The 25,644-nt window shown below is 37.8% G+C and overlaps 1 protein-coding gene across 1 annotated transcript in view; it reads left to right on the top strand.

Moving 5' to 3' along the window:
• The window catches only part of LOC111145139 (protein tyrosine phosphatase, non-receptor type 20), a 98,736-nt gene that overhangs the window by 41,206 nt on the left and 31,886 nt on the right, over window positions 1–25,644 (top strand). Inside the window, 1 exon segment of the mRNA XM_022499826.1 lies at window positions 248–357. Coding sequence (XP_022355534.1) covers window positions 248–357 — 110 coding nt within the window.

Below are 25,644 nucleotides of genomic sequence, written 5' to 3'. Positions count from 1 at the left end.
GATCCAACATGCTTAGTTTGCAAGCCAGGCAAATGTGGGAAGAGATGGGAGTTTGTGATCAGACGTTGGGACTTGGGCATGATCTCTGTGGAAGTGGGCCCTCTTCAGGGGTGGACGACAGAAGTACGTAGCTGAACTAAAGTGGAGATGAGTGTCAACACATTAATTAATACAGATTACCAGAGTGTCTTTCATAAATGTACATATTCTTTGAAACCATGAACAAATACATAAATTTCTTTTCTAGTGAGAGTGAGGGCACACTGGCCACCGGTGGCTTGTTTCTCAGAGACAAGTGGAGCAGTGAGGACGAAGAGCTTCCAGGACCATCCCACACTGTCCCGCCTCAGCTTGCCGGTACGACATCATCCTATTGCTATTAGCACATTCTTGAAGAGGCTATATTTCAGAGGTAGGAACGAAGACATTTCTAATATGAATGCAGGAAAGAGCTGGGAAAAACTTTTTTAGATGGGGAAAGCATGGTTTCCTAGGATTTTCTTTTTTTAAGAATGAAGAAAATGCTCCACACCCCACCTTTGTAAGGGTAAATTTCTCCCTTTCTTTGAGTATTTTAATATATCAAACAATGTCAGCTTAATAAAATGAGCTATTTATATTTTCTTATACTAGGAATTAGAGATTTGTGTAGACTTGCATTATGATCTGCTTCCTCATTTTCTTAATTTTAATTTGTTGCACAGTATATACTTTATAAATAAAATAGGAATGCTTTTTGATGACACATAGTCATATGTTGTAAGGAAAAAAGAAAATACAAATGTGTATAAAAAATAAATCATAATACTGAAGAATATTAAAAATTTTGTGTGTATATGTATTTAATCTGTATGTAATGTAAACAGAAATATAACCATGAACATATCTAGATTTATACATATATAAGTTATAAAAATTATAAAATAACATTTAAATTTCTATATATGTAAAATTTGTGTGTGAGGTTGGGGAATCCCATACTTCAGAAATCCCTGGGGGCTCCTGGATGGCTCAGTGAGTTAAGCCTCTGCCTTCCGCTCAGGTCATGATCTCAGGGTCCTGGAATCGAGCTCTGCATCGGGCTCTCTGCTGGGCAGGGACCCTGCTTCCTCCTCTCTCTCTGCCTGCCTCTCTGCCTACTTGTGATCTCTCTCTGTCGAATAAATAAATAAAATCTTCAAAAAAAGAGAGAATTATAGAGAACATGCATTTCAACATTAGATTGAACATCAAAATCTTCTCTAATGACTTTTAAATTTGGAAAATGTCAAATCTAATTAGGGCAATCTCACACTCTAATTATTAATATACGGTCTGACACAAAAATAGTTTACAAGAAAATACTTATTAAGTACTAAAGTATAATTTACATATGGTAAAATTCATCCTTTTAGCATGCAGTTCTGTGAGGTTATAGACAAAGGTCTACCATCACCATCAAGATGCGTTTCCTTCTTTCTTCATCTTTCTCGTAGTCGGCCTTTTGTCGTCGGTCTTTTGTTGTTGGTCTTCCCTCACCCCACTGCCAGTGCCTGGCAACCAGTAATCTGATCTTGTTCTTGTTAGCTTTGTCTTTTCCGAAGTGTCATATAAACAGAATCATAAATATGTGCCTTTCAAGTGCCACTTCTTTCACTTAGAGCAGTGCTTGGTATTTGTTTCCACCGTTGTTTTTATTGGTATTTAATTTTTTTCCCCTAAATAGCATTCCATTGTATGGCTATATCAGTTTGTTTATCCATTCAGCAGTTGAGGGACCTTTGGGTGTTTCCACATTTTGACAATTATGTATAAAAGCACTACAAACATTCACATACTGGTTTTGTGTAAATCTGCGTTTCCATTTCTTTAAAGTAAATATATCTAGGAGTGGGATTTCTGAGTCATAAGTCTATAACTGATAGACTGTTTTCCAAAGGGGCTGTACCTGTATGCATTTTATCTTTTTTCTTCCTACTCTTTTTTCTTTGTGTTTCTGTTTAAGGTAATTTTTACCAACTCATCTGCAAATTTATTTACTCTTTCCTCAGCTTTGTTAGTCTACTAACAAATAAGCCCATTTGAAAACATTCTTTAGCTCTCCTACAGAGTATTTATTTATTTATTTATTTGAGAGAGAGTGCACTCGAAAGCCAGCATGAGTGGGGGGGAGGGGCAGAGGCAGTGGGAGAAGCAGGCTTCTGGCTGAGCAGGGAGCCCTATGTGGGGCTTGATTCCAGGACCCTGAGGTCAGGACCTGAGCTGAAGGCAAACTGAGCCACCCAGGTGCCCATCTTACAAAGTTTTCTAGTGAGAAAACTTACATTTGACTTTATCTTGTAGTTTCCATCTCTGTTCAAATTCCCTATCTGTTCATAGTTTGTCCACTTTTTCCATAAGGGCTTAAACATATTAATCATAGTTATTTAGAATTCCCTCTCTCATGATTTTAACACATGGGTCATATCTAAGTTTTTTCCTGTAGAATTGCCTTGGTTTTTTTTGACGTATTTTGTCATTGCTGCTGCTGCTTCTTGTATGTCTTGTAAAGTTTAGTAGGGTGTTGATTTGGGGTGTAGAAAAGTAGAGATTGAGGTAAGTAGAATTTATGCCTGGAAATAGTCATGCCTGTTCCGCTGCTAGGCCATTAGTGTAGGTTCTTGATTTAGCATGTTTGGGACATGGGTTGGATTTTGGTTTTGTGTTGCTGTCATTACCTACGTGAACTTTTGACTTAAAAATGTGTCAAGATTTAAATTGTGCCTAGGGTGGCAACTGCAATGCTAGAGGGTTTCTCTTCACATTCCTGTTCCGTCCTTATTGTAAGCCTTCCTGGTGTACCTGTGGTTCAGAAGGGCTCTTCCCCACACTCATGCTCTAGTGGTAGCCTGGTACTGGCTGGCCTGCACAGGAGGGCGGAGTTCTTTGTGGTCATAGTCCAGTCTCAGCCTTTGGCAGGTTCTCTGTTCCTGGTTGTCAGGGGAGAGAGTTTTGTCCGTGATGCTGTCTCTCCTCGCTGTGACATTCCAATTCCGCTTTGTATTTTTGGCAGGCTTACTGCGGGAGAAGTTTCCTGTTCCTTGTTTAGTGGTAGGACACTGATGATAGTATCGGTATAGGGTCCTGAGCTCAGGACCATTTCTTGCCTTTCCTCCCGGAGGTGAGTGTTTTTCTTTAGCTATTTCTAACTGCATTGGTTCTTCACCTATGCACAACAGAGTTTGCTGCTCGTCCTCCTTCAGCTGAAGACTTTTCTCTGGGGAGACGGTAGATCCAAATGGGGCTTTATACATTTTTCACAGTGGCAGTAACTCTTCTCTAAGCCTGTGCCACTGAGGGATTCCTTCCATTTCCAACTCTGTGTCATTTCTTTTTCTTTTCTTTCTTTCTTTCTTTCTTTTTTTTTTCTTTTTTTATGAGCATCAGTTGGAGACCTGTTGAGTCTGCAAGGGTGTTGCAAACTCTCTAGTATCTGTGGCTTCCCAAAATTCCGTGCTCTCACATTAGGCCACATTCAGCCTTCAGCAAGATATTAAGTTTTTTTAATCTGAATTCTTTTCCATCTTATGGAAATCCTATAAATTAATCCATTCTCCAGTTGATTTTTTTCCCATTAATAATCTGTAACATGTATTCTTATACATATTTCCTATGTACCAGTGCTTTTTTTTTGTTAGATTCCCTTGGTAAGTCAAGGTTTATATTCATTTTGTATTTAATAGATAATATCAGACTCCTTTCCAGAGGTTAGAGCAATTTATTCTTGCTCTAGCTGTTTTGAAGGGTCCAATTTCCCATATTTTTATCACCACTAGATAACCCTTTTCCCAACTTTTGCCAATCTGATGAATTAAAAATAGCAGTTCCTTGTTACTGTAATTCGCATTGTCCTGATGGCTAATGAGAACGAGTATCTTGTTTGTTTATTAGCCTCTTTTGTTTGCATATTTGTACCCTTTACCATTTTTGTCTTATTATTTTGTAGGAACTCTTTACATTTTGGAAATCCTAACATCTTGTCTGTCTGAAAATATAAATTCTTCTCCTGCTCCATACCTAAGAAAGAAAACCTTCATAACCATTGTGGGTTTCTAGAGTGTTTAGAAAGTCCTTTACTAGAAGAATGTGCAAATACTCTCTTAAATTTCTCCCAGAATTGGGGCGCCTGGGTGGCTCAGTGGGTTAAAGCCTCTGCCTTCGGCTCAGGTCATGATCTCGGGGTCCTGGGATCGAGCCCTGCATTGGGCTCTCTGCTCGGCGGGGAGCCTGCTTCCTCCTCTCTCTCTCTGCCTGCCTCTCTGCCTGCTTGTGATCTCTCTGTGTCAAGTAAATAAATAAAATCTTTAAAAAAAAATTTCTCCCAGAATTTTCATTCATTCATTCATTCATTCATTCATTCATTCATTCAGTTTTACCTAGGTCATTAATCTGTCTGCTGTTAATTGCTAAGTACAGTAGACATGTAGAAAATGGACTAGACAATTATACCAGCACCATTCACTAAGCCACTTTCCCAATTAAATTTAAATATATGTTTATCACATATTAAATTCCCAAAAATGTTTGGATCCTTTTCTGTTCTCCAAGCTTTCCCATTGATTGTCTTGTTTGTTCCTTTGGACATATTATTCTGTTGTGATTATAGCAGTTGTAAGTAATATCTAGAAAGATAAATCTTCCCTTAATTTCTAAAAAAAATGAATGTAAAGGGTATTAAGAGGTGCAGACTTCCAGTAATAAACAGATCATTGGATGTAATATAAAGCATAGGGAATGTAGGCGATAATATTGTAATAACGTCGGTGACAGACGGTAAATAGACTTATTATGGGGATTATCTCATAATATGTAAAGATACCAAATCACTCTACTCCTAAAACTAATGGGATACTGTACGTCAATTATACTTCAATCAAAAAATTTTACAGGCTGTTTGGGCTATTGCTACATACGGCGTTTTAAATTATTTTGTTCATTCCCATGTAAACCCCTTTTTTTTTTGTTTTTTTCTTTCCCCAAATTTTTATTTAAATTCTTGTTAGTTAACATGCAGTGTAATATTTGTTTCAGTGTAGAATTTAGTGACTCATCAGTTACATAAAACACAGCACATCACAAGAAATGCTCTCCTTAATACCCATCACCTATATAACCCACCCCCGCCCCCACCTTCCCTCCAATAACCCTCAGTTTGTTTTACATGGTTAAGAGTCTACTTCTCAGTTTGTTGCTCCTTCCCCCCACCCCATGTTCTTTTGTTTTGTTTCTTAAATTCCACATGTGAGTGAAATCATACGGTATTTGTCTTTCACTCACTGACTTATTTCTGTTAGCATCATCCTCTCTAGCTCCATCCACTTCCTTGCACATGGCAAGATTTCTTTCTTTTTAACGTGGCCAAGTAACATTCCATTGTGTGTGTGTGTGTGTGTGTGTGTGTGTGTGTGTACCACATCTTCTCTATCCATTCATCAGTTGGTATACATTTGGCTCTTCCCATAATTTGGCTGTTGTTGATAATGTTGCTACAAACATCAGGGTGCATGTATACCCACATAAACCCTTTTGAAATTCAGATGAGAGTGGCATGACATTTATATTCATTTGGGAGATATTAGCATTTTATGATACTAAGTTTTTCCTTCTATGTGAAGAACGAGGTGTGTCTGGAGATCAGGTATTGTGTGTGTGAATTACAAAATGACTATTGCTTCAGGTTCACCTTCCAAAATCTTACATAAGAACCTCTCTTATAAACCATCTTAACTGGAAACATTTGGGAAATAGAATTCTTGGAGAAGTAGTTCAGCCTAGCCATGTTGACATATTGCAAAGTGACCACAGTCCATCTTTTGTTAACTTGACACTCATACACATCTCTTTAAACCATACCTAATCTCCAAATAAAATCATTATTCTTCTATTTGTGATCATACATTTAACCTATGGGCAACTGAAAACACACTCTCACCCTGTCCTCAAAAAAGGATATAAAAAATCTCCTTTTTGGTCTTTGAGTGATGTCTTTCTTCTTCAGCTGATTAATACTCCCCTTTAATATTCTGTAAAAGGAAACAAAAATATTTGGATAAATTATGAATTTAAATGTATATGATAAATATATATCTATATATATATATAATCAGATATTTATATTGAAAAAGGAAGATTTACTCGTAACTATTACGTCCTCATTTATGCAACTGGTTGCAAGATTATATCTGGTAGAACTGCCTTCTTCTACCCATTCCATATTCTCTTTGACCTCAGCAAGCACTGCAGTTGGTTGTGGTTCCTTGTCTGGTAGGATGACACACCTTCATCCTTGAAAGGTCTAAGCTAAGTAACAGTCTTCTCTAAATTTAAATGTTATAGATTTCCATTGACTTTAATTACTGTAAGGGCAGTCTAGTTCACTGGCATTCTAGGCATATTCCTTCTTACCCCTACTATTTAACAGAAACCCAATTTCCCCTTGATAATTAGAATTAGTTGTATCAAGCAATTTAGTAACCCATCTTTGCCTGTTAATTCAGTAAGGATGAGGAACCTAAAATGGCCTAGTGGCATTCTCAACTTCTAATTCCGTGGGATCATTATTGTGTTCCCTGACGGAAGCATTTCTTACTCTGTTTAGGCCTGCTTTGATTTCTTTCATCAGTAATTAGCGTTTCATAGTTTTAAACATAAAAATCTTGTACATATTTTGTTAAGGTTTTATCTAAGTATCTTCTGTGTTTTGGTCTATTATTAAGGGGGCTTTAGAAATACTTTTGGGATCCTGGGTGGCTCAGTCAGTTAAGAGGCTGCCTTTGGCTCAGGTCATGATCTCAGGGTCCTGGGATCAGGCCCTACATCAGGCTCTCTGCTCAGTGGGGAGTCTGCTTCTCCCTCTCCCTCTGGGCTTTCTCACTCTCTCTTGTTCTCACTTTCTCTCTCAAATAAGTAAATAAAATCTTGAAAAAAAAAGTACTTTAACTTCCATCATTCATTGCTGGTATATAGGAATATGATTAATTTTTTTTACATTGTCCTTATATCCTTTTACCTTATTAAATTCACTCGTAATTCTAGGGGTGTTTTGTATATTCTTTTTTGGAATTCGCCTATGTAGACACTCATGTTATCTGTGAATAGACACAGTTTTATTTTTTTTATAAATTTTTTATTTTTAAAATTTCTTTTCAGTCTTCCAGAGTTCGTTGTTTATGCACCACACCAGTGCTCCATGCAATACGTGCCCTCCATAATATCCACCACCAGGCTCACCCAACTTCCCATCCCCCGCCCCTTCAAAACTCACAGATTGTTTTTCAGAGTCCATAATCTCTCATGGTTCATCTCCCTCTCCAATTTCCCTCAACTCCATCCTCCCCTCCATCTCCCCATGTCCTCTGCGTTATTTCCTATACTCCACAAATAAGTGAAACCATATGATAATTGACTCTCTCTGTTTGACTTATTTCACTCAGCAGAATCTCTTCCAGTCCTGTCCATGTTGATACAAAAGTTGGGTATTCCTCCTTTCTGATGGCAGCATAATACTCCATAGTGTATATGGACCACATCTTCCTTATCCATTCATCCGTTGAAGGGCATCTTGGTTCTTTCCACAGTTTGGCGACCGTGGCCATTGCTGCTATGAACAGTGGGGTACAGATGGCCCTTCTTTTCACAGTCTTATTTTTTAACTTTTATAATGTATATGCTTTTCATTTCTTTTTCTTAACTTATTGCACTAGCTGGGACCTTTGGTAAGAGCAGACTTCATTTTGGGGAGAAACATTTTGTTTTTCATCATTAAGTATAATGTTAGTTGTAGGATTTTTGTGGATGTCTTTTGTCATATTAAGGAAATTCTTTCCAGTTTTAATTTCCTGAAAGTTTTCATTATGAATGCATGTTGAGTTTTTTTTTTTTTCAGTGCTTTTTCTGTATCTACCAAGATGATCACATAGTTTTCTTCTTTTGTCTGTTGATATGGTGAGTTATGGTCTGTTGCTGTGGTTGATTTTCAAATGTTGAACCTTCTTAGTATTCCTGGGATAAGCCCAACTTTGTGTATTATCCTTTTTATATGTTGTTTGATTTGATTTGCTAGTATTTTATTAAGAATTTTTACATTTATGTTCATGATAGATCTTGATTTGTGGTTTTCTTTTTTGTGATGTCTTTTTCTGGTTTGGGTGTCTGGGTAAAATTGCCCTCATAAAATTAGTTTGGAAGTGTTTCCTCCTATTTTATATTCTGGAAGAGTCTGTACAAAATTGTTATTATTGCTCTCTTAAATGTTTGGTAGAATTCAGTGAAACCATCTGGTCTTGGAATGTGTTTGTAAAATTTTAAAATACATATTTGTATTCATTTTCTAGGGCTTTCATAACAAAGTGACTGATTGGCTAGTCAAACTAGTGACTGATTGGCTTACACAACAGAAATTTATTTTCTCACAATTCTGGAGGCTAGAGTCCAAGATCAAGGTGTTGGCAGTTTTGATTTCTTCTGAGGCCTCTCTTTTTGGCTTGCAGATGGCCATCTTCTCCCTGTGTGGTATCTGGATCCCATTATCTTTTTTCATAAGGACACTAGTCATATTGGGTTAGGGTATACCCAAATAATCTCATTAATTTTGTTATCTCTTTAAAAATTCTATCTCCAGATACAGTCGTATTTTGGGTTATTAGAGGTTAGGACTTCAACATAAAATTCTAGGGGGGACACAACTCAGCTTATAGCAGTCTTCAGTGTTTTTAACTGATAAAGGACTATTAGATCATCTCTCTCTTTGATGAGCTTTGGCAGTTTGTCTCATTCATATAAGTTGTCTGATTTATGGAACTATAATTGTTCATAATGTTCCCTTATTAACTTTCCAATATCTATAATATCTGAATTGATGCCCTCTCTTTTATTCTTGATTTGGCAAAGTGTGTTTTTTCTCTTTTATTTTTTAATCAGTTTGGTTAGAGATTTATTAAATTTTTAAATTCAATGCTACTTTATTTATTTTTATTATTTTTAATTGAAGTATACTTAATATATAATGTTATATTAGTTTCAGGTGTACAATACAGTGATTCAACAGTTCTGTATATTACTCAGTGCTCACAACAATAAGTATAGTCACTATCTGTCTCCACACGTTATTACTGTCTTATTGAACTATATGCCTTATGCTTTTTATCTCCATAACTTACTTGTTTTGTACCTGGAAGTTTGTCCTTCTTAAGCACCTTCATCTATTTCAGCATCCATCCTCTGGACACCACCAGTTTGTGCTTTCTATTCAAGAATTTTGTTATTTTGTCTCTTTACTTCCTTGTTTTGTTTCTTAAATTCCACCTATGAGTGAAACCACATGGTATTTGACTTTTTATTGATCTTTTCCATGAACTAGCTTTTGGTTTCACTATTATTTTTAGTATTTTTCCTATTGATTTGATTGATTTCTTCACTGATATAAGTTCTTTCTTCTGATCTACTATAAGCATTTAATACAACAGCTCTTTCTGTGAATAATACTGCTTTAGCAATATTCCTGAAATTTTGATGTGCTTTTATTTACATTCAGTTTACAATACTTTCTCATTTCGGTTGGCCATAGCTGGAAAATTTTGAGCACCTATGCAATGTAGCATTGGATTATAACTCAAAATATAAAATAAATATCTGTGAGTCCATACTAATATAAACAAATAATTGAATATGTAAATAAATGGGGAGAAGAAGCAAAACTCCCATGAAGAAGAATTCCAAGTAAATTGTTTTGATATTCCACTCTAAAGTAAATGAAGCAAAACTCCCCACCCCTTAGGTGTGGGTTGTACATAGTGATTTTTTTTTCTAAAGAGTACAGTATGGAAAGAGGGGTAAAAAGAGTAACTTTATAGTAGGGAAACATGATACACAGCTACAGCAGGTGATTAAGGTCAACATCAATAATAATCAATCAAGTTGATAGTAGGTACCCTTGATATATTGTGATGAATATGGCACTTTACCTCTGTGATCTTCCCCAAAACTGATAACTGTAGGCTAATCATGAGAAAAACATCAAACAAATTCCAGTAGAGGGGCATCCTAGATTATATCTGATTATTACTCCTCAAACTGCCAAGGTCATCAAACATAGGGAAGTCTGAGAAAGCTTCACAGCCAAGGGGAGCCTAAGGAGACATGAGAGCTAAAGTCAGGAAGGACTTCTAGACGGGATCCTGGAATAGTAAAATGGTATTAAGGAAAACCTAAGAAAATCTGAATGAAATATGGACTTTAGTTAATAATAATGTATTAATATTGGTTTGTTAACTCTATCAAATGTACTATTCTCATACAAAATGTCAATAATAGGGAAACTATAGCAGGGGATATATGGGAACCCTCTGTACTTCCTGCTATTTTTTTGATAAACATAAATCTATTCTAAGGTCTGTTTGTTTTTTTTTAAAGTATTCTCTAATTTCTCTTGTGACTTCTTTGATCCATAGGTTATGTAGAAATACACTTTGAACTTTCTCTCTCTCTCTTTTTTTTTATTACTTGATTTTATTTGCACTAAGTGGCAGGCACAAAGCAATCCTCCTTAGTAAAGTTGACAATTAGCTTCACCCAACACTTTTAATAATGCACATAAAAGAAAGTATTCATCTTACAAATTGTTCTGCAATCCAAATACACAATAGCTAGGGAAACAACATTTAGAAAACAAAAGCCAATGTACAAAGACAGATTAAAACAATAGGACAATACAGGTTTCATATGGCTCTGATTTTACAGTTTTTTTTACAGTATCAGTGTTGGAAATCTGTTCCTTCAGCTGGCTCCATTGCTTCGGATTCAAAGAAATACCTTTTCTTCCAGGTTTCATTTCATCTTCTGCATCCATCCAATATTCCCTAATATCGTTAGGACTTTCCCTTTAAAGTCCCAAACACTGACATACCTCATTTTTCCAATCTGGAACATGTTACCATCTCTGCTACTGTGGCTCTGCTTAGAGATGACAGGGCTCTTGAAATTTCACCAGCCTTTTGGTTCTTCTCAGGTTTTTCTGGAGTAACTTGCTTTTTCCTCTTTAACTTTTTGTCAACCTCGCTGTCAGAAACGCTGCCAGAAGAGTCTGAAGAAACAAGTTCCTTTGATTTAGGCATTGCTCCATTCTCTCATTCCAACTGCCTTCTGCTCGCCCGCTTGCAACTCTGCTTTGGACTTTCTTAATATTTGAAGATTACCCAGATATGTCATTGATTTTTAGTTTAATCTCAGTACAGTCCAAGGGCTTAATTTATATTAATTCTTTTTAATTTGTTAAGATACGATTTTTGACCTAGAATATGGTCTATCTAGTGAAGTTTCCACGTGCACTTGAGAAGAATTTTTATAACGTTGTTGGACAGAATGTTTGATAAAGGTCAGTTAAATCAAGTTGTTCAGTTCTTTTCTGTCCTTCCTGAATTTCTGTGTACTCGTTCCATTGACTTGTGAGTGAAGTCTTCAGTTATAATTGTAAATTTTCTTTCTAATTTTATGACTGTCAGTTCTTACTTCATGTATTTTGGAATTCTTTTAAGTGCATACACATTTAGCATTGTTATGTCTTCTCTGTGATTGATCCCTTTATCATTAGTAATTTTTATAATTAGGTTTAATTTTTAGAGAAGTTTTAAGTTTGTAGCAAAATTAGGCAGAGGGTACAGAGATTTCCCATATCTTCACTGCCTTTACATATGCGTAGTCTCCCCACCATCAGTATTCCCCACAAGAGTGGTATATTTGTGACAATGGGTGAACCTACATTGACATATTATCACCCGGAATCCATAATTTACATTAGGGTTCACTATTGGTGCTGTAAATTCTGTGGGTTGGGACAAATGTTTAATGACATGTGTCCACCATTATAGTGTCAAATGGAATAGTTTTATTGCTCTAAAAGTTCTCCTTATTTACCTTATTCATCCCCCTTTTTCCAGTAATGACCTTTTTAATCTTGGTAATGTTCTTGGTCTGAAGTCTACTTTGCTGTTGACATATTTTCTACTATTAATGTAGCCACTCCAGCTTCTTTTGGTTTGTGCTCCCATTGTATGTATTTTTCCATCCCTTTACTTTTAACTTGCCTACATTTTTGTATATAAAGTGGTTTCTTGTGGGCATTGTATGGTTGGGTCTTGCTTTTTCACCCAATCTCCCAATTTCTGTTTTTTTTTTTAATTAGGATATATATAGATTGCTTGTGTTTTTATCTACCATCTTTCAACTCTACCATAATGCTAATTGTTTTCAGTTTATTTTTATCTTTTTTTCCTATTTTTTTAACTTCTTTTGGATTATTTTGTAATTACATTTTATTTTCCCAATTGGCTTATTAGTTATACTTCTTTTTAAAATGTTCTCTTGGTCACCCTAGGATTTATAATATACATCTTTAATTTCTTACAGTCTGTTTCTTCTATCTTCAATTAACAGTATATCACTTCATGTGTCGTATAAGGACCATCCAATAGTGTCTCCCTAATTTCTCCTATCCATTTTTGTGTGATTATTGTCAAACATTTTAATTTTACATAACAAGAAAATATTTTATTTTTACATAACAATAATCATGAAATACATATATACTGCTTTTGTTTTAGGTAGCCAAACACCCTCCAGAGAAGTGAAAATAAAGGGAAAATGAATTTTATATTTAGCTACATTTATGGAATATTTAAAACTCTTTATTTCTTTGTGTAGATCCAGTTTCCTGTTCTTTGATATATTCTTTCCGCCTAAAGATTTTCCTTGAACATTTCTTATGGTGCAGGTGTGCTGCTAATGAACTCTTAGTATTTGTCTTCTGTGCCTTCCCCGACTCTTTTTCTCTTTCAGTTTGAGTAATGCCTATTGACCTATGTTTAAGTTTGTGGATTCCTTTTCTTTTCTGTATCAAGCCTATAGATAAGCCCATTGATAGCATTCTTTATTTCTATTTTAGTGTTTTTCATTTTTAGGATTTCTGCATGGTTTTGTGGTTTCCTTATCTCTGATGAAATTTCCCATTTGTTTATGCATGTTGTCCACTTTTCCACTGAAGCCTTTAGCTTTGATCTTAGTTATTTAAAATTGTCTGATAGTTTTTTTTATTATGTTATGTTAGTCACCATAGAGTACATCATTAGTTTTTGATGTAGTATTCCATGATTCGTTGTTTACATATAATACCCAGTGCTCCATGTAATCTGTGCCCACCTTAATACCCATCACCAGGCTAACCCACCCCCCTACCTCCCTCTCTTCTAAAATCCTCTGTTTGTTTTCCAGAGTCCATAGTCTCTCATGGTTTATCTCCCACTCCAATTTCTCTCCATTCATTTTTCCCTTCCTTCTCCTAATGTCCTCCATGCTATTCCTTATGTTCCACAAATAAGTGAAAGCATATGATAATTGACTTTCTCTGCTTCACTTAATTTCACTCAGCATCCATGTTGATGGAAATTTGGGTATTCATCTTTTCTGATGGCTGAGTAATATTTCATTGTATCTATGTATTGTATCTATCCATTGTATCCATTTTATCTATGGACCACATCTTCTTTATCCATTCATCTGTTGAAGGGCATCTTGGCTCCTTCCATAGTTTGGTTATTGTGGACATTGTGGCTATGAACATTGGGGTGCATATGCCCCTTCTTTTCACTACATCTGTATCTTCTTTTCACTACATCTGTATCTTTGGTGTAAATACCCAGTAGTGCAATTGCTGGGTCATAGGGTCATAGGGTAGCTGTATTTTTAATTTTGGGGGGAAACTCCACACTGTTTTCAAAGTGGCTGCACCAATTTGCATTTCTACCAACAATATAAGGGGGTTCCCTTTCTCCACAACTTCTCCAATATTTGTTGTTTCTTGTCTTGTCAATTTTTGCCATTCTAACTGGTGTGAGGTGGTATCTCACTGTGGTTTTGACTTGAATTTCCCTTATGGCTAATGAGGATGAACACTTTTTCATGTGTCTGTTAGCCATTTGTATGTCTTCTTTGAAGAAGTGTCTGCTCATGTCTTCTGCCCATTTTTTGACTTGATTATCTGTTTTTTGGGGTGTTGAATTTGGACCCTCAACTCTATTGTCTGATAGTTTTAACATTTATGTCTGGTTCTTTTTATTGCTTTATCTCTTGACTTTTTTACCCCCTTTTTACTTGATTCTTTGTGTGCATATAATTTCTTTGTTGAAATCTGGGTGTCTTGTGTTTTGAGCCTGAGGTAAATAAGAATAGACATACCTCTTCATTTTGTAGGCCTTCAGTCTGATGAGTTGAGTCAATTTAGTTAGGACTTGAGCAGGGTTTGGGTTTTAATGTTGCTGTTCTTACTCTTAGTGTATCACCAGCTTCAAATTCCTGTATTGTTACCTTGTGCTTACAATGGAAAATGCCAGAGTTTTTATTTCAATGTCTACCCTTTGCTTAAATCTCCCCATTACACCTGCACCTCAGAGAAAGTTCCTGTCCATGACCTTGTTTATTCCCCAGCAATAGAGTGCTCTTATTTGTAATTATGTTACTTGCTAACCAGTCGGGGGTGGGATTACATTCTTTCTTGTCCTTGTTCAGTATCAGTTGTAGGCAGGTGCAGGTGTCCCTGGTTCTTAGGATGGTGCCCTTAATTACCTGTCCTTTCTTTAGGGTAGAGGATATGTTATAGGCTGAGCAGAGGATGATTTCTCCTCTCCTAATTCCCAATGTTATTGTGTCTCAACCTGTGCTTTGTGGATAATAGGGTTTGCTGCCCCTTTCCCAGCTTATGCGTTTGATCCTTAGGAGAGATAGAGAAAAAGGAACTGAATGAGACATTGTACCTTTCCTACAGAAGCTGCTGCTTCCCTCTCTAAGCTTGTATCGGGAAAGGGAAAGATTTCTTGAGTTCCTCACCCTATCTTGAGTTTTTCTTCTGAACTTCTAATGAGGCCCTTACATATGCTATCTTGTTTTTGTTTTTGTTTTTTTAAGATTTTATTTATTTATTTGACAAACAAGAGATCACAAGTAAGCAGAGAGGCAGGCAGAGAGAGAGGAAGGGAAGCAGGCTCCCTCGCTGAGTAGAGAGCCTGATGCGGGGCTCAATCCCAGGACCCTGGGATCATGACCTGAGCCAAAGGCAGAGGCTTTAATCCACTGAGCCACCCAGGCACCCCTCTTTTTTTTTTTTTTATCTTCTCTCCTCTTCATTAATTTATGTACACGTCTTTGTCCTATGAATAAGCTCATTTTCAGCTGTCTACTTTGTGTCTTGTAGTCTTTGATTTAATTACTAATTCCATAATCATGTATTTTTGACCTTTATTTTCTTAAGTCTATAAACTTATTTTCATCTCATTCTGTTTTTTTTTAATTTTTATTTAAAAAATAGTTCAGATACCCAACTTGCCTGAAATTCAAGTAAAGGTTTGTTGGAATCTTTTGGGAAACTTTGTCTTTGCTTTATTAAGAGAGAGGTGTGAGCAAGAAAATTCGTGGCTCTGGTTGCTGTTGACAATTGTCTCATGAGCTGAGGAGAATCTAATCTTTTAATAGCAGCTGGTCTCTGGATAAGAGACTGCAGTGATGCAAAGAATCTCGGTTTTTAATGACATTTTAAAAAATTGTGGTAAAATAGGGAGGAGGAGTCAAGATGGCGGAGAAGTAGCAGGCTGAGACTACTTCAGGTAGCGGGAGATCAGCTAGATAACTTATCTAAAGATTGCAAACACCTACAAATCCAACGGGAGATCGAAGAGAAGAAGAACAGCAACTCTAGAAACAGAAAATCAACCACTTTCTGAAAGGTAGGACGGGCGGAGAAGTGAATCCAAAGCGACGGGAAGATAGACCGCGGGGGGAGGGGCCGGCTCCCGGCAAGCGGTGGAGCAACGGAGCACAAAATCGGGACTTTTAAAAGTCTGTTCCGCTGAGGGACATCACTCCAGAGGCTTAACCAGGGTGAAGCCCACGCAGGGTCAGCGTGGCCTCAGGTCCCGCAGGGTCACAGAAGGATCAGGGGTGTCTGAGTGTCGCAGAGCTTACAGGTATTAGAACAGGGAAGCCGGCTACAGAGACAGAGCCGAGGAGTAAGCTCTAAGCTCGGGGTTACCTTGAACTGGTCGCAGGCTCCGTCAGCTCGGAGCGCGGCCGGAGGCAGGGTGACGGGAGTAAATCGGCGCTGTTCTCTGAGGGCGCACTGAGGAGTGGGGCCCCGGGCTCTCGGCTCCTCCGGGCCGGAGACCGGGAGGCCGCCATCTTCATTCCCGCCCTCCGGAAATCTACGGAAAGCGCTCAGGGAACAAAAGCTCCCGAAAGCAAACCCGAGCGGATTACTCAGCCAGGCCCCTGGTAAGGGCGGTGCAACTCCGCCCGGGGCAAAGACACTTGAGAATCACTACAACAGGCCCCTCCCCCAGAAGATCAACAAGAAACCCAGCCAGGACCAAGTTCACCTACCAAGGAGTACAGTTTCAATACCAAGGAGAGCAGCGGAATTCCAAAGGAGGAGAAAGCAAAGCACGGAACTCATGGCTTTCTCCCCATGATTCTTTAGCCTTGCAGTTAATTTAATTTTTTTTCTTTTTCAATTTATTTTTCTTCTTCTGCTAAATTTTTTTAACTTTTACCCTTTTCTTTTTTAACGTTTTTTAACTAGTTTATCTAATATATATATATATATTTTTCCTTTTTATATTTTTTTCTTTATTGGTTTTCTTTTTTTAATTGTTTCTTTCTTTCTTTTTTTTTTTTTTTCTTCTTTCTGAACCTCTTTTTATCCCCTTTCTCCCCCCTCACGATTTGGGATCTCTTCTGATTTGGCTAAAGCATATTTTCCTGGGGTTGTTGCCACCCTTTTAGTATTTTACTTGCTCCTTCATCTACTCTTATCTGGACAAAATGACAAGGCGGAAAAATTCACCACAAAAAAAAAGAACAAGAGGCAGTACCAAAGGCTAGGGACCTAATCAATACAGACATTGGTAATATGTCAGATCTAGAGTTCAGAATGACGATTCTCAAGGTTCTAGCCGGGCTTGAAAAAGGCATGGAAGATATTAGAGAAACCCTCTCTGGAGATATAAAAGCCCTTTCTGGAGAAATAAAAGAACTAAAATCTAACCAAGTTGAAATAAAAAAAGCTATTAATGAGGTGCAATCAAAAATGGAGGCTCTGACTGCTAGGGTAAATGAGGCAGAAGAAAGAATTAGCGATATAGAAGACCAAATGACAGAGAATAAAGAAGCTGAGCAAAAGAGGGACAACTACTGGACCATGAGGGGAGAATTCGAGATATAAGTGACACCATAAGACGAAACAACATTGGAATAATTGGGATTCCAGAAGAAGAGGAAACAGGGGAGCAGAAGGTATATTGGAGAGAATTATTGGAGAGAATTTCCCCAATATGGCAAAGGGAACAAGCATCAAAATCCAGGAGGTTCAGAGAACCCCCCTCAAAATCAATAAGAATAGGTCCACACCCCGTCACCTAATAGTAAAATTTACAAGTCTTAGTGACAAAGAGAAGATCCTGAGAGCAGCCCGGGAAAAGAAGTCTGTAACATACAATGGTAAAAATATTAGATTGGCAGCAGACTTATCCACAGAGACCTGGCAGGCCAGAAAGAATTGGCATGATATATTCAGAGTACTAAACGAGAAAAACATGCAGCCAAGAATACTATATCCAGCTAGGCTATCATTGAAAATAGAAGGAGAGATTAAAAGCTTCCAGGACAAACAAAAACTGAAAGAATTTGCAAATACCAAACCAGCTCTACAGGAAATATTGAAAGGGGTCCTCTAAGCAAAGAGAGACCCTAAAAGTAGTAGATCAGAAAGAAACAGAGACAATATACAATAACAGTCACCTTACAGGCAATACAATGGCACTAAATTCGTATCTCTCAATACTTAACCCTGAATGTGAATGGGCTAAATGCCCCAATCAAAAGACACAGGGTATCAGAATGGATAAAAAAACAAAACCCATCTATATGTTGCCTACAAGAAACTCATCTTAAACCTGAAGACACCTCCAGATTTAAAGTGAGGGGGTGGAAAAGAATTTACCATGCTAATGGACATCAGAAAAAAGCAGGAGTGGCAATCCTTAGATCAATTAGATTTTAAGCCAAAGACTATAATAAGAGATGAGGAAGGACACTATATCATACTCAAAGGAACTGTCCAACAAAAAGACCTAACAATTTTAAATATCTATGCCCCTAACATGGGAGCAGCCAACTATATAAACCAATTAATAACAAAATCAAAGAAACACATCGACAATAATACAATAATAGTAGGGGACTTTAACACTCCCCTCACTGAAATGGACAGATCATCCAAGCAAAAGATCAACAAGGAAATAAAGGCCTTAAATGACACACTGGACCAGATGGACATCACAGATATATTCAGAACATTTCATCCCAAAGCAACAGAATACACATTCTTCTCTAGTGCACATGGAACATTCTCCAGAATAGATCATATTCTCTGTCCTAAATCAGGTCTCAACCGTTATCAAAAGATTGGAATCATTCCCTGCATATTTTCAGACCACAATGCTCTGAAGCTAGAACTCAATCACAAGAGGAAATTTGGAAAGAACCCAAATACATGGAGACTAAACAGCATCCTTCTAAAGAATGAATGGGTCAACCAGGAAATTAAAGTAGAATTGAAAAAAATCATGGAAACAAAAAATGAAAACACAAAGGTTCAAAATCTGTGGGACACAACAAAGGCAGTCCTGAGAGGAAAATATATAGCGGTACAAGCCTTTCTCAAGAAACAAGAAAGGTCTCAGGTACACAACCTAACCCTACACCTAAAAGAGCTAGAGAAAGAACAAGAAAGAAACCCTAAACCCAGCAGGAGAAGAGAAATCATAAAGATCAGAGGAGAAATCAATGAAATAGAAACCAAAAAAACAATAGAACAAATCAACGAAACTAGGAGCTGGTTCTTTGAAAGAATTAATAAGATCGATAAACCCCTGGCCAGACTTATCAAAAAGAAAAGAGAGAGGACCCAAATAAATAAAATCATGAATGAAAGAGGAGAGATCACAACGAACACCAAAGAAATACAGACAATTATAAGAACATACTATGAGCAACTCTACACCAACAAATTTGACAATCTGGAAGAAATGGATGCATTCCTAGAGACATAAAAACTACCACAACTGAACCAGGAAGAAATAGAAAGCCTGAACACACCCATAACCAGTAAGGAGATTGAAACAGTCATCAAATATCTCCAAACAAACAAAAGCCCAGGGCCAGATGGCTTCCCGGGGGAATTCTACCAAACATTTAAAGAACTAATTCCTATTCTCCTGAAACTGTTCCAAAAAATAGAAATGGAAGGAAAACTTCCAAACTCATTTTATGAGGCCAGGATCACCTTGATCCCAAAACCAGACAAGGATCCCATCAAAAAAGAGAACTACAGACCAATATCCTTGATGAACACAGATGCAAAAATTCTCGCCAAAATACTAGCCAATAGGATTCAACAGTACATTAAAAGGATTATTTACAACGACCAAGTGGGATTTATTCCAGGGCTGCAAGGTTGGTTCAACATCCGCAAATCAATCAATGTGATACAACACATTAATAAAAGAAAGAACAAGAACCATATGATACTCTCCATAGATGCTGAAAAAGCATTTGACAAAGTACAGCATCCCTTCCTGATCAAAACTCTTCAAAGTGTAGGGATAGAGGGCACATACCTCAATATTATCAAAGCCATCTATGAAAAACCCACCGCAAATATCATTCTCAATGGAGAAAAACTGAAAGCTTTTCCGCTAAGGTCAGGAACACGGCAGGGATGTCCGTTATCACCACTGCTATTCAACATAGTACTGGAAGTCCTAGCCCCAGCAATCAGACAACAAAAGGAAATTAAAGGCATCCAAATCGGCAAAGAAGAAGTCAAACTATCACTCTTCGCAGATGATATGATACTATACGCGGAAAACCCAAAAGACTCCACTCCAAAACTGCTAGAACTTGTACAGGAATTCAGTAAAGTGTCAGGATATAAAATCAATGCCCAGAAATCAGTTGCATTTCTCTACACCAACAACAAGACAGAAGAAAGAGAAATTAAGGAGTCAATCCCATTTACAATTGCACCCAAAACTATAAGATACCTAGGAATAAACCTAACCAAAGAGACTAAGAATCTATACACAGAAAAGTATAAAGTACTCATGAAAGAAATTGAGGAAGACACAAAGAAATGGAAAAATGTTCCATGCTCCTGGATTGGAAGAATAAATATTGTGAAAATGTCTATGCTACCTAAAGCAATCTACACATTTAATGCAATTCCTATCAAAGTACCATCCATTTTTTTCAAAGAAATGGAACAAATAATCCTAAAATTTATATGGAACCAGAAAAGACCTCGAATAGCCAAAGCAATATTGAAAAAGAAAGCCAAAGTTGGTGGCATCACAATTCCGGACTTCAAGCTCTATTACAAAGCTGTCATCATCAAGACAGCATGGTACTGGCACAAAAACAGACACATAGATCATTGGAACAGAATAGAGAGCCCAGAAATAGACCCTCAACTCTATGGTCAACTCATCTTCGACAAAGCAGGAAAGAATGTCCAATGGAAAAAAGACAGCCTCTTCAATAAATGGTGTTGGGAAAATTGGACAGCCACATGCAGAAAAGTGAAATTGGATCATTTCCTTACCCCACACACGAAAATAGACTCAAAATGGATGAAGGACCTCAATGTGAGAAAGGAATCCATCCAAATCCTTGAGGAGAACACAGGCAGCAACCTCTTCGACCTCAGCCGCAGCAACATCTTCCTAGGAACATCGCCAAAGGCAAGGGAAGCAAGGGCAAAAATGAACTATTGGGATTTTATCAAGATCAAAAGCTTTTGCACAGCAAAGGAAACAGTCAACAAAACCAAATGACAACTGACAGAATGGGAGAAGATATTTGCAAACGACATATCAGATAAAGGGCTAGTGTCCAAAATCTAGAAAGAACTTAGCAAACTCAACACCCAAAGAACAAATAATGCAATCAAGAAATGGGCAGAGGACATGAACAGACATTTCTGCAAAGAAGACATCCAGATGGCCAACAGACACATGAAAAAGTGCTCCACATCACTCGGCATCAGGGAAATACAAATCAAAACCACAATGAGGTATCACCTCACACCAGTCAGAATGGCTAAAATTAACAAGTCAGGAAATGACAGATGCTGGCGAGGATGCGGAGAAAGGGGAACCCTCCTACACTGTTGGTGGGAAAGCAAGCTGGTGCAACCACTCTGGAAGACAGCATGGAGGTTCCTCAAAATGTTGAAAATAGAACTACCCTATGACCCAGCAATTGCACTGCTGGGTATTTACCCTAAAGATACAAACGTAGTGATCCGAAGGGGCACGTGCACCCGAATGTTTATAGCAACAATGTCTACAATAGCCAAACTATGGAAAGAACCTAGATGTCCATCAACAGACGAATGGATAAAGAAGATGTGGTATATATACACAATGGAATACTATGCAGCCATCAAAAGAAATGAAATCTTGCCATTTGCGACGACGTGGATGGAACTAGAGGGTATCATGCTTAGCGAAATAAGTCAATCGGAGAAAGACAACTATCATATGATCTCCCTGATATGAGGGAGAGGAGATGCAACATGGGGGGTTAAGGGGGTAGGAGAAGAGTAAATGAAACAAGATGGGATTGGGAGGGAGACAAACCATAAGTGACTCTTAATCTCACAAAACAAACTGAGGGTTATTGGGGGGAGGGGGGTTGGGGGGTGGGATTATGGACATTGGGGAGGGTATGTGCTATGGTGCGTGCTGTGAAGTGTGTAAACCTGGCGATTCACAGACCTGTACCCCTGGGGATAAAAATATATTATATGTTTATAAAAAATAAAATTAAATAAAAATTGTGGTAAAATATACAGAACATAACATTTACCATCTTCACCATTTTTCAGTGTACAGTTCAGTGGTATTAAGTACATTTTTATTGTTGTGCAATCAACACCACCATCCATCCCCAGAACTTTTTCCTCTTCCTCGACTAAACTCTTACCCATTAAATACTAACTCCCCATTCTCCCTCTCCCCAGCCCCTGACAAGCGCATTATACTTTCTGTATCTATGGATTTGACTACTCCAAAAACCTCATGTAAGAGGTCATTCTGTTTTTTTTACTTTTAATCTCATTTAAAATAATTTATATTCTGAGGGTGCCTGGGTGGCTCAGTCAGTAATGCATCTGACTCTTTTTTTTTTTTTTTTTTAAGATTTTACTTATTTGACAGACAGAGTTCCCAAGTAGGCAGAGAGGCAGGCAGAGAGAGAGAGGGGGAAGCAGGCTCCCCACTGAGCAGAGAGCCTGATGCGGGCCTTGATCCCAGGTCCCTAGGATCATGACCTGAGCTGAAAGCAGAGGCTTTAACCCACTGAGCCACCCAGGTGCCCTGCATCTGACTCTTGATCTCAACTCAGGTATTGACCTCAGGGTCCTGAGTTCAAGCCCTGTGTTGGGCTCCATGGATATGGAAACTTCTTTAAAAAAAAAAAAAAAAGTTTGTTTAAGGGGTACCTGGGTAGCTCATTGGTTAAACATCTGACTCTTGATCTCAGCTCAGGTCTTGATCTCAGGGTCCTGAGTTCAAGCCCCACATTGGGCTCCAGCCTGGGTATGGAGCCTATAAAAAATAATAAAATAATTTATATTCTTATTACTTCCTTCTACACACAATAGATCTACAATGTAGGTTATGTTCCATTCAGAATGGATTGAAATGTTTTTGCATACCATATTGCATTACTCATTTTTTTCTTCATCTTGTGTTTTATTTCCATCTTGTTCACTAACATGTATAGTTCTTCATCTCTTTGATTTTGCTTTTTGAGCATGAATTCTTTTCTTTTTAAAGATTTTATTTATTTATTTTACTGAGAGAGAGAGAGCACGCGAGTGCACAAGCAAGGGGAGTGGCAGACAGAGGGAGAAGCAGGCTCCTGGCTAAGCTAGGAGCCCAATGTGGGACTTGATCCCAAAACCCTGGGATTGTGACCTGAGCCAAAGGCAGATGCTTAACTGACTGAACCACCCAGGTGCCCTGTCATGGATGAATTCTTGTTGATTCCCATTCTATTTGATTTGGTTTGATTAGTTATCTTCCATTATAAACTACACTCTGAGGGCTAGATTTTGCCTGAGAGGATAATGACAAGTGTGCAGAAGGGTTTGGGGAACAGAGAAGAAAACTGAATGGGTATGGATGAGTTGTGTTGCAGGTGTTATAGACTAGTTTACTCAACATTGATCACATTCTCCTCCTAGTGTATCTTTCTTTATGGTCCAGGCAAGAATACTAAAAATTACATTTCCCAGAAATCCTGGTCGTTAGTATGGGTTTGGCCAATTGTATGCACTTAGCCAAGACTGAGACATGAAGAGAAGCATCCAGGCTGCTGGTCCAAACCACAACAGGCATGGCATTCTTAGCATCTCATTCTAACTAAGGTGGTCAATGACGAGCTAGCACTCATAGTGACGGCTTTCTGATTCCTCTGTGGTTGTAGTGTCATCCAGGAGCTAGTGATGACAGCAGTGGTGTCCAACTTCCTCAGATTCCTCATTACAGCAAAGCTAGCTCTTCTTGTGGCAGACCATTTTGTGGTGTTATTTTTGGACCATGATGAGGGGAAGCTCCTGTTCTTCTGACCTGTCCAATGATGTCAGCACTAGATAGCTAGATAAAATCCCTTTCTGTAAACTGCCTTTCTGCGAAAATTCCTTCCTGTAATGATTGCCATGATCTTCAGGTGAAGCCTGACCTATTCACCTTCATTGGAATTCTTGGACCAGGCTGCAATAAAAAGAAACCAAATTGAAAATGATGTTAATGATAAAGAAATATACTTTCTCCCATAATGGAAGTACAGAGGTAGGCAGTATTCCACATTCAATATGATCTAATTGTTCAGTGATGCTTACATTTACATTTACAACATAGGTTTTTTGGTTTTCTTTTCTTTTTTTTTTTTTTTTTTTTGTATTTGCTGTATTCAGTTCATTCCTTTTATGTCACAGTGGGGCTTATAGTAATAATCAGGGCCATACTTATACTTCCGGACTTATGTCTGGACAGTAGATACAGATGAGAGAGAAGCTTGCTTCTTTTGCCCATAAGCCTTGAATAAACTTATCCTTACTTCCCATTGGCTCGAATCACCTACATGTTGCTGAATTATTTACTGGCAAGGGAATTATTGTGGAATGATCACACGTGGCTCTACTAACCATCAGGGTAGAATCAATGTGGGGGGTGGGCAACAACAGTGTCTACTGCTGTCATTCTACCTTTTCATTCCTCTCCTCCTTCCCTGCTCTCAGCTTCTGTTCCAGCACGTCTGGAATACGTGGGAAGTTCTAAGGATTTTTCTTTTGGGGATCAACGATGATCAAAATGGCTTGTACTCTCATGGAATTTTATTTCCCCCTCTGGGTTTCCTAGGCCTCCTCTCATACTAAGGTTAGAGATATTTGTGAGAAATTTTAGGATTTCTGTGACTGTCTTTCCCAACCAACAGTCCCTTACTCCCACCCCTATAGAGAGCTTTTGGTTGAATAAGTTTCCAAGACAAGGAGGGTTTTATAAGGCTATGCATATTTTTAGAAACTTCTTTTTTATGCCCACTCTTTCGTGGCATTGCTTCTTGTATATTTTTTGCTAATATTAACTTGATTTTTGTTCATATTAGTTGACTTTGGAAAGAGATTTGGAGAACTGGCTTCACTTGAGCACATTACCTCAAAATCCTGAAATTGAAAAGATATTCTTTTAGTACTGGCTTCTAGATTTATTGCATTTTAAAAGATGTTTATTTATTTATTTGTTTAACAGACAGAGATCACAAGTAGGCATAGAGGAAGGCAGAGAGAGAGAGGAGGAAGCAGGCTCCTCTCTGAGCAGAGAGCCTGATGCGGGGCTCGATTCCAGGACCCTGGGATCATGACCTGAGCTGAAGGCAGAGGCTTTAACCCACTGAGCCACCCAGGTGCCCCATAGACTTATTGCATTTTGGTCAGTGAACATGATCTGTAAAATTTCAGATATTTGAAATCTAGACTGTCAACATGGCCTAAAAAATCATCATTAAAATAAAAAACCTCCATGTGTACTATTAAATAGTATGTATTTGCTTCTGTTATTTTTGGTTATACATGTATAACTATATAATGTATATCAAAATACTTATTATCTATAATTACATTGCATGTTATATATATATTTTTAGTCTTATTAATTATATAGATCCTCTCTGTCCTTGGCGGGTATGTGTGTGTTTGTGTTGTGTGTGTGTGTCTGTATGTGCATCTTGTACTTGATCTGTTTTAGAGTAGGACATGTGTTAGACTCTCCACATCTTCTCGTTTCAGACTGCAGGGACTTTCAAATACTTGGTCTGAAGGAGGGCAAAATTTCTCACTTTTCCCCATCCAAGTCTTGTTTGTATATGCTTGCCTTGGCATAATTGTCAGTTCATATACTTAATTCACACTATAAAGCAGAACACTTCTCAGTCTATAGCATCTTTTATATTTATAGCACTTAA

This window comes from Enhydra lutris, unplaced genomic scaffold, assembly GCF_002288905.1.
Source record: "Enhydra lutris kenyoni isolate GAN:26980312 unplaced genomic scaffold, ASM228890v2 scaffoldscaffold12, whole genome shotgun sequence".
NCBI classification, from domain to species: Eukaryota; Metazoa; Chordata; class Mammalia; order Carnivora; family Mustelidae; genus Enhydra; species Enhydra lutris.
The sequence above is the reverse complement of the archived record's forward strand: the minus strand, read 5'-3'. Positions and strand labels throughout refer to the sequence as shown.